This window comes from Fundulus heteroclitus, unplaced genomic scaffold (assembly GCF_011125445.2).
Source record: "Fundulus heteroclitus isolate FHET01 unplaced genomic scaffold, MU-UCD_Fhet_4.1 scaffold_122, whole genome shotgun sequence".
Taxonomy (NCBI): domain Eukaryota; kingdom Metazoa; phylum Chordata; class Actinopteri; order Cyprinodontiformes; family Fundulidae; genus Fundulus; species Fundulus heteroclitus.
In genome coordinates, this window is record NW_023396534.1 from 630,442 (window position 1) to 640,000 (window position 9,559).

At 42.1% G+C, this 9,559-nt stretch overlaps 2 protein-coding genes across 2 annotated transcripts in view; both read left to right on the forward strand.

The window, feature by feature from the left end:
- The first annotated feature begins 3,589 nt into the window (after window positions 1-3,589).
- LOC118558310 (kinesin-like protein KIF20B) overlaps window positions 3,590-9,559 on the forward strand; it is an 11,172-nt gene continuing 5,202 nt past the window's right edge. Inside the window, exons 1-5 of the mRNA XM_036128835.1 lie at window positions 3,590-3,623; window positions 5,704-5,816; window positions 5,891-6,046; window positions 6,125-6,354; window positions 6,452-6,536. Coding sequence (XP_035984728.1) covers window positions 5,993-6,046; window positions 6,125-6,354; window positions 6,452-6,509 — 342 coding nt within the window. The 5' untranslated portion in view covers window positions 3,590-3,623; window positions 5,704-5,816; window positions 5,891-5,992 and the 3' untranslated portion in view covers window positions 6,510-6,536. The remainder of the gene's footprint in view (window positions 3,624-5,703; window positions 5,817-5,890; window positions 6,047-6,124; window positions 6,355-6,451; window positions 6,537-9,559) is intronic.
- LOC118558303 overlaps window positions 8,141-9,559 on the forward strand; it is an 8,192-nt gene continuing 6,773 nt past the window's right edge. The window contains exons 1-2 of the mRNA XM_036128824.1: window positions 8,141-8,310; window positions 8,393-8,455. The gene's annotated coding sequence lies outside the window, so the exon portion shown is untranslated. The remainder of the gene's footprint in view (window positions 8,311-8,392; window positions 8,456-9,559) is intronic.

Here is a 9,559-nt window from a genome sequence, read left to right on the forward strand (position 1 = left end):
TCGTGGAAATGTGATCCACTGTTAGTCTGACATGGAGCCAGGAAGCAGCAGAACCTCCTGATCAGCATCAACACTCCAGACATGAAGACATGAAGGTGTTTTCATCAGAACAGGGCAGCTGATTTCTGGAGATAACGGATCAAACCTCTGTCTGCAAATAGAACTGGAACATCTGAGAGCTCACTGGGAGGAACTGGGTTTCTGTTCTTGGCTCTTAAAGAAATGTAACGGGTCATTTCCAGAACCTCAGACCCCGACTGAGGAGACCGGTCCATACTAGGGGTGATGATTGGCTAAAATATCACAACATGATTCCTTGCAGTGAAATCAGGATTTTATTAGTTTCCCAAAGTAACAATAAAGCTGTTGAAGAAAAATCTAAAGAAGCATTTAGACCAGAGCATTTCTGGACCCATTTTAATGAGTTGCTGCAGTTCTGCTAACTTGTCTGAAGCTCAACTGAAATGTAATAAATCCATTGAGATATTTAAGAGCTGAAGAACAGCTGCAGCTCTAAACTCCTGTGAGGGAACAACACCAAGTCTCTGGTTCTGATCCCAGTGATTGTTCCAGCTCCAGCTGAGAAGAACTGAAACTCTTCAGTCACTAAAACTGAGGAAGACTTTCAGATACGATGACAAAACGGTTCAGGAACAAAGAAAGAAAGTCCAGTTGGTTCCATGTTGGATTTGATTCAATCACTATGAATATGGGAGAGGGACTAAAGAGTCCAGTTAGCTCATTAACATGGAACAGAACCAATCAGAGTGAGCTCCAGTCCAAGCTAAATCTTTGACTTTAAGCAGAGAAAAGTGTTTAATGATGGCGACTAATCAGTGAGGCCCAAAAGCAAACAGATCAGAGCTGTTAAACATGATGTAGCAGCATCCAGGACGCCTCCAACAACATCCATTCTTTCCACTTTCACTGCTGTGGTTCTGGAGAACATCCAACACACACCGCTTCACATATGAACATAGAAATGTGGGAAAAAGAGCTGAGCTCACGTTAAACACATGTTGGAATAAAAACTTTTCAGACTGACTCAGTTTCCACAGTTACAGCAGTTAGATACAGCTCACCTCTCTGAGGATGAAGGTCCTGAAGATTTGAAGTTAATCAATGCACCCATTGACCTGTCGCTCTTAAAGGACACACAGCTGGGTTCTGGTTCTGGTTGATGTGTTTCTGTCTGTGTTTTAGGAATCCTGTAAAAAGAAAACTTAATTTAACATATACAAATGACTAAATAATTACAAATGCTAATGCGAGTGAGCAATCAGGCCTTCATCTGACTTAGTAGCTGACTAAGCTGGCATTTAGTTACCTGCAGACAATCTGAAAGCCGTCTACTGTTTTCATGTTGCAGATCCTGCTGAGGATTAGCTGAATATAGCATGATCACACGTCCATTATGACACCATGAAATGCTCCACATGCTGAGGATTCAGTTACTAAACGGCAGAAAATCAGCAGCAAACAATACATTTACTCAGCCAGTTTGTAACTGGAGGCTCTGGCTGCTTTTACCATAGAACACAAGGAGCAGTTGTTCCATGAATCAAAGTCTACAATGGCAGAAAATAGGTAACATCACCTTTATGGTTCCATGTGTTCCATCCACTAAGATCAGCTCCATGTTCAGAGGTCACACTACCACATCTTCATAGAAAACAAGCTTCCATCCTTTTCTGTTGCTGCTATGTGTTAAACTACAGGATCATTGTTATCTGTCAACATCCAGATCATATTTATAATGAAGCAATGCAGTTTGCAGACAATCCCAATGAAGTGTGACAGAGTTTGTGAAAACCAAATGATCTGCTGAAGCTAGATGTGGCCAGCAAGGCAACAGGGATGCAACTACGCTGTTTTTCTCTGCCCACATCATCCAACCTATTGCTGGGACATTTACAGTAAAGCTTAACACTTCAGGGCCAACCTAAAAACCTGCCTTTGTTACACATGCAGAGAATCTTTATTACTACATATAGACCAACATTTTAAGCTCTGCTCATTTTGAAGAAGATTCTTGACATTCTCTGGAAGAGTTAAATGTGACAGTGATGTGTGTTTGAAATGTGAAATAAATGCAGTTTATGTAAATAGTAAATGGTTTCATATTTATGAAGGTGTGCTGTGAATCCTTGAATAAATAGCTTTTTACCTCTTGGTGCACCTTTTAAATTCTTTTTTGTCTGGGCCATCTTTTCAACTACCTTAGTGATTTCAACCAGATGTTGACAGTGAACACCTCATGCGTATACGGAGCTCTAGAATGATTCCAGTTGCTTTATGCCGTTGCCGTTGCTCTCTCTAGCTGCCCTTTTGTCTTCTAATGCTCCAGTTTAGTTCAACTCTGGCTAGATTTCACCGTGTTAACACCAAACTTGTTGCAGTCCGCCCTCATCATTCTTCCTTCAGCCAAGATGCGGCTGACACTCATGTTTGTGTGGAAGCAGAATAATAATCAAATAATAAGAAGAAGCTGCTGCATATGTCTCTATGCTTGCATCCAAAGCCTTGAGTGAAGGCGTATCATGAAGGGGAGAAGTTGCCAGGTTCCATATTTCATAAACTGTTTCTGTTGGGACTCAACTGGATGGCGTAATGCCCAAAGCTTCTGACCACAGATGTGCTTAATGCCACAATTTCTGCCATGCAGTGAGAGGCGTTTTAGTACCAAATGTTTCCCTCCTACATGCACTCTGGACTGGAAACACTGAGAGCTACTTTTTAGGATCTGATTGAATGTGACTTTGTAAAGAGCCTTGAGATGACGTGTTGTGAACTGGTGCTATAGAAATAAAATCTAATTGAAGTGAAAACATTTTAGTGTGGTTATTGTGGAGCATTACCTGATCACTGCTTGTTCCACAGGCTAAAAAAAATATTTGGGGATTTAACAGGACATGAAGTTTCTTTTTCTTTGTCTCTATGTAACTATAAATGTCATCAAATAGTCGGCTTTTATCACTTCCATGCGTTTCATATTCCACATGACATAAATGTCTTAATGTGGGCGTGGCCAGCAGATTTTGTAGCATCTCCCTAAACAGAGCTTAGACACTGAAACAAGGTTTACCACTTTGCAATATACTCTAGTTGCATATTCTATATATTAGCTCTACATGGCAATATTTAGCCCTAAAATCCCTGCCTGGTCCTACCTGATGCCGTCAGTATTTGTTCACCCAGAGCAACTCTTTCCTTTTCCATGTTCTTTTTGATGTAGAAAAGCTGATGGCTGGAATATTTGGAAAAGCTTTCCTCACTTCCCTTGTGATCTAAAAAAAGGTAAAATATTCATTTTGTGTTATTTGTAATATTCAATAGTTTGTTTCTGTTGTAGTTCCATATTTCTGCCAGCAGGGAGCGTATTCACAACTACAAGCTCTACGCGCTTCTTCTTTTGTCTTTTTTCTCTTTGCGCTGATGCCGTTACTGCAGTTTAGAGAGAGTTAGAACAGGAGGCGTCAATATAACTAGTTACTAAGTAAATACTGATTAAAACTGTGTTATATCTTGAGTTATTGATCCTAGGAGATTATCTGCACCTGCCAGGAGGGTTTCTGGTTGCGGGACATCACCGTGTTGTTGTGTTTTGTCGAGTGAAAACTGCGGTGAGTAATGATGATTAGCGCTTAGCATAGCATGCTAACTACTGCTGATTCTGGCTGATTGCTCACTGATTTCATGGAGAAAGTATCTTTGTTATATTGTTATGCTTGGAGACGATGTTTAAAACCAGCTGGAGACAGATGAAGGTATATGAGTGAATTGAGGATGTAAAAAATTTAGTTTTGTGTAAATTATCTGTGTTAATTGAGCTATTGCTGCATGTGATTTGTACTATTACTATATGCCAACTAATGCTATATAGTTAAGCGAGCTGGTTTTATGAGCTAAATCAAGCAACAGTGTGCTTTTGAGTTATTGAGAGACAGTAATTTAATGAATGATTAACAAACATGATTGAAATGTGATTTAAAATAATTCATATACACAATTTTGTGTGTGTGAGCTATTTAAAAATTAATTTTATAGCTCTATGTGATACTTTGTCAATTTGAATGGTTCATGTTCATTGATTTAAGATTAAAAAGAGGATAAATACTGAACAGTTGATTTGGGTAAATGTATAAAAATAGAAAGAGATTAATGTAAAAGCTGCTGCTCTATGCAGGTTTTTTTTGTATGAGTCGGTTTTGATCACTGATCTCTGTTATACACTGGAGTGCTAATAGCCGCTGTTAGAACGAGTCGCTGTGAAGCCACCAGCCGCCATATTGGTACTCCCTATTTTCCTCCAGTAACTAGGGAATATGTGCGATACAGTATCGAATGAGGATTTTCTCGTGTTCAGGGGGGCTTAAAACTTTTAAAATGTCAAATGCCATATACTTTTATGTTATGTTCTAAAACTATCAAGTACTGAGAAAGTCGTGTGCTGAAATACTTTGAATTTTATTGATTTAAATATATATATAACATTTATAAATCTATAAATAACAATACACAAAAACATATTTACATATATGTATACATATATACATATATATATTAAATATGAGTAACATGTAAAATGATTGTACGCTAAAGTTATGAAAATGTTTTTATTTTAGCTTGCAGCAAGAGTGACTGATTTGTAATGTTTGTTGCTAATCCAAAGCCTGGTATGTTACAGTTTACGATGGCTAAAGCGATGGCAGAGGTCAGAGGTCACTCTTCAATAAACTAAAGAGAGAAAGAAGTTTGGTTATTGGAGCGTCGTTATCTGGCTGTCTAGCTGCTGAATAAATAAATAAATTAATTAATAATAATTAAGTTCTTGCAGGAAGTTCTAATTATGGTTGAAACGTTACTGAGTAAAGCAACGTTTTTTAGCTCTTTTATTGTGTCGAACAGGAAGGTTGCATCGAAACCTCACCATCGCAGAAATACGTCACTTTTACGTCGGGTCCACTCTGGTCAGTCCGCCTCATCCAGACTAACTTGATCCTGACAAGTTTATGTGAACGTTGATCGGATTATCAGTCGGAATAAACCAACAGATTACAATTTCATTCTGATTGAGGCAAATCCGATCACAATATTACGATTGGCTGTTTGTTCTGATTACTTTTGTCCATTTAAACATAGCTACTGTCAACAAGGAGGTCTGATCCTTTTCTGCAATGAGGGACTCAGACCTTCATCTTCATCACCTTCATCGGCTGTTCAGCCAAACATGACAGTCATAAAAATACACATAAAAGCCGACTCTGACTATAAATACTCATAAATCTTCTTTATTTATGTAATGCTGAATTATTTAGCATCATTTAAAGATGCTAACCTAAATGCTGCTCTGGTCTGATTTAAAGTTCAGTTTAACCAGATTTTTGAGACACGTCGTAAAACCACGACTAAAATGTTTTCTGCATCCGTCCCCGTTTCTGCTGCCAAGCAGCGCATCAGGAGTCACGCCTGTAGACGTTGTCTGCTTCAGATTCAAGACGTTTCCTTTTTGAACCAGAGGAAACCTCTGCTCCATAAATTCCAACAATTTACAGTTTGTCAGCAAACACACCCGACCTCGAGATTTTACCGCGGTCGGAGCTGAAAAGTCGATAAGATAGTTTAAGGTTGTGGAAAACTGGAGAACAGTCAGTGAGAGCGGCAGGAGGTCTGAGGAGTTAAAGCGGTTCTGTGTGGTTCCAGAGGTAAACAGGCTGAAGGAGAAGGTGCTGCAGCAGAACCAGGGAGCCGGCGGGCCCTCAGAGGACCTGGACCTGGCCAAGGATGAAGCTTCACGAGCTCAGGAGAGCTTAAAGGTAGAACCAGATGTTTTCTGATGTGGACCAGATCAGTTCAGTCAAATCATGAAACTGAAGATGTTTTCCTGCAGATCCTGACAGAGAAGAGCCAGGCTGAACGCAGGAGGTGGCAGGAGGAGAAGCTGTCTCTGATTGGTCAAGCCAAAGAGGCAGAAGACAAGAGGAACCAGGAAATGAGGAAGTTTGCAGAAGACCGAGAGCGCTACTGCCGCCAGCAGAGCCTCTTAGTAAGAGGAGCAGGAGACCAGGAGCTGGCCCAACAGCCGAGGGGCCCAACAGTAACCCGTTTGCTCCTGCCTCCTCAGGAGTCCAAGCTGCTGGAGAAGGAGGCGGCCATGGAGAGCTGGAGGAAGGAGAGGGACGCCCTGGTTGCTGCCCTGGAGGTGCAGCTGCAGAAGCTGCTGTCCAGCCAAGCAGAGAAAGACAAAGTCATGAAGGAGCTGAGTGAGCAGAGCTCAAAGCAGCCAGCAGAGGTCAGTGTGGCGCCACCGCTTCCTTCCTCCTACGTCCTGCTGTCTCCCGATCTACGAGCAAAGTAAGCCCACTCCAGCCAATCGCTGCGCGCCCTCTGCCGGCGCTCGGCCAATCACCTGCCCCGCTGGTGGGCTTACATTTGACCAATCGCCTTCCAGCACCCGGATCCCTCATAAGCGCTCGGAGGAAGACGCTCCGCAGTCATCTTTACGTTGACAACTGTCTGGACTACTTTGGCGAGCGGTAAGTTTAAAATATATATGAATATTCTCTCTTTGTTTATTACAAATACCGAGCATGCTGCAAAGACGGCAGATTGATACGAACTCTTTCTGTTACCGTCTCGGTTTTAGCCGTTGTGTCTGTCGCTAGCTTGTACAGCGACCGTCACGCTTTTTTCATACAGTAATAATAATATTTTACATGAATGTGATCAAGTTTGCATCTTGATCACACTTGATCGCGCTGTGCTGCTGCTGTAATGATGCGCGCTTCGCGGAGGTTGTGAGCGCCGGCCGCCCCGCTTTAGCGCTATTCAGATTACAGTTATGATCATCACTTTATGAATGATCATAAATACGGGCTCCTTTGATTTTTGTCTACCTCCCGCCAAGAAAATAAATAGAAATTACACTTGGTGTTATAGCAACAACATTATACGAACAAGTAACACGATTATATTAACAAGTGTTGATTAATTTTTGATAGAATTATTATTAATATCCCAATTTAATTAATTTTACTTAATTCTCGCCTAAAATAGCGCGGTTTTAAATATAATATTGTTACTACAACACCAACAAGTCTTATTTTTGTCTTTAATACATTTATTGCAAAAAAGTTTATTATAAAATAATTTTTTTTAAATTCCCGCCTAAAACAATGCACTTTATTTGCAGTATAGTACAATATTTGATACCTGGTGATGCTTTATAGCATCAGTAAATGGTAAATAAATGCTGCTGCTCATTTGTAAGTTCTTTAAATACTGATTGTAAAAATTGACATAAAAATCCAGAGTAATGATCGTGCAATATTTCAAATGATATTTCTACCAGTCACATTGTGCTTATGCTGCTCTCCTTTTAGATCATGTATGCGTATCCTGTGTTGCGTAAAACTCCTCAGGGTCGACTCCTGATGGGCCGACTGAGGAGGCAAATAGGAGTACGGTGGTGGAGGCCGGGAGGGCCCGGCGTAAGGAGGAGGTTCTGGCCGAGGCCGCTGCCTTTGTGAGGCAGAACGGAGGGGATCCTGGTGACCAGTTCCTGGTTCTGGCTCATTGTAAGATCCAGTTTGGAAAACACCAGAACCAGAGGTTCCGCTGGCTGCTGGAGAACTCCCTGGGTTACGCGGTGTAGCTGGTCAGCAGCATCACGGGGGAGGAGGAGAGGGAGGAGCCGCTGTCGGCCAGCAAACACCTGTTCCTCAGGTACACCTCCCAGATCAGGGAGATAGGGGAGGCTGTGGAGGTGTATGGGAAGAAACAGGCCTTGCTCCAGGAGGCCCAGAGGAGCGGTGACTCTGGGTGTTTGATGGTGGAGTTTGGCGACTTCAAGGGCAGGTCCATGAAGGAGGTGTATGAGGAGCCAGGCAAGGAGGCCCAGGCTCTGGTCACCTACCTGAAGACAGCAAAGGCCAGGCCAAACACCAACATGGCCCTTTTCAAGGACTATGTGCTGAAGAGGCAGGCTTCAGCTGTAGCCCACCTGCCCACTGTGACCGCTCCTTCCTCCTCCTCCTCCTCCTCCTCCTCCTCCTCCACCTGCTGCCACTCCACCTGCTGCCACTCCACCTGCTGCCACTCCTCCTGCTGCCACTCCTCCTGCTGCCACTCCACCTGCTGCCACTCCACCTGCTGCTACTCCACCTGCTGCCACTCCACCTGCTGCCACTCCACCTGCTGCCACTCAGAGCAGGCCCCTGACGGCTGCCGGCGTTAACGCTCTGCTGGCACGTGGGAAGCATTTGTCTCCCTCACAGTTGGCACGAAAAATTGTTTCTCCAGCCAAACCCTGTAAGTACTGTGGTGATTTTCATGTTGTATACGTCATATTAAAAATATATATAAATAAAAAAACTTAAAATACTTCTGACAGCTCCAGTGCCACGTGTCCCCTCTCCGTCTACATCCGCTGCCCGCAGACAGCTCTTTAACTGTGGTGAGCATCATTATCACACATGCAGATACTGGATGTTGGCGACGTGTGCTCACTTTATTATTAGGCGCCCGCCTATGCATTGAAAATGCATGGCGGAGGCCTTATGTTATGCACCTAATAAGGGTTTCTTTATTATTATTATTATTATTATTATTATAGTACCGTTAATACAGCCCAAACCGTAGGCTGTACCCCCACAAACTATATATCAAAACGTGCGTCTCGACGCCGCGATCAGGGCTTTTTGTACTTGACGCCGTTTTGACTTACAGTTGGAACAGAATTCGCAAAAAACACTTCTTAACACAATTGACCTCTCAATAATGCTCGGCTGAGCAAGACACTCGTGTTTTGGTCGAGTGGGTTAGGTGTCGGGCTGCAAAGCAGAAGATCGTAGGTTCGACTCCAAGCTGTGCCAATTTCAGAGAATTACATTTTCACCCAATATTTCATTTCCCTTTGGCTTTAAAAAACGATTTTTTCATTTAAGTCATTAGCCAGATTAATTTATTCAGCATATATCTTAAATATACCAAATACAATATTTCATTTCCCTTTGGCTTTAAAAAACGATTTTTTCATTTAAATCAATAGCCAGATCAATTTATCCAGCATATATCTTAAATATACCAAATACAATATTTCATTTCCCTTTGGCTTTAAAAAACGATTTTTTTAATTTAAATCAATAGCCAGATTAATTCATTCAGCATATATCTTAAATATACCAAATACTACAATAAAACAATCAAATTCATCACAATCTCTTTAATCTTACATATGAAAAGTTATCCCTCGAGCCCTGACGTCAATAGTCCGTCGATTTAAACAAAAATACGCCGCACAGTGCTGGGGTATCGTTAGTGTGTTCAGCTTGAATCAGCAGGTTAGGGTAGCAGGTCGACCGCCCCAAGATGGCGGCCGTATTCAAATTCATCACAATCTCTTTAATCTTACATATGAAAAGTTATCCTTCGAGCCCTGACGTCATTAGTCCGTCGATTTAAACAAAAATACGCCGCACAGTGCCGGGGTATGGTTAGTGCGTTCAGCTTGAATCAGCAGGTTAGGGTAGCAGGTGGACCGCCCCAAGATGGCGGCCGT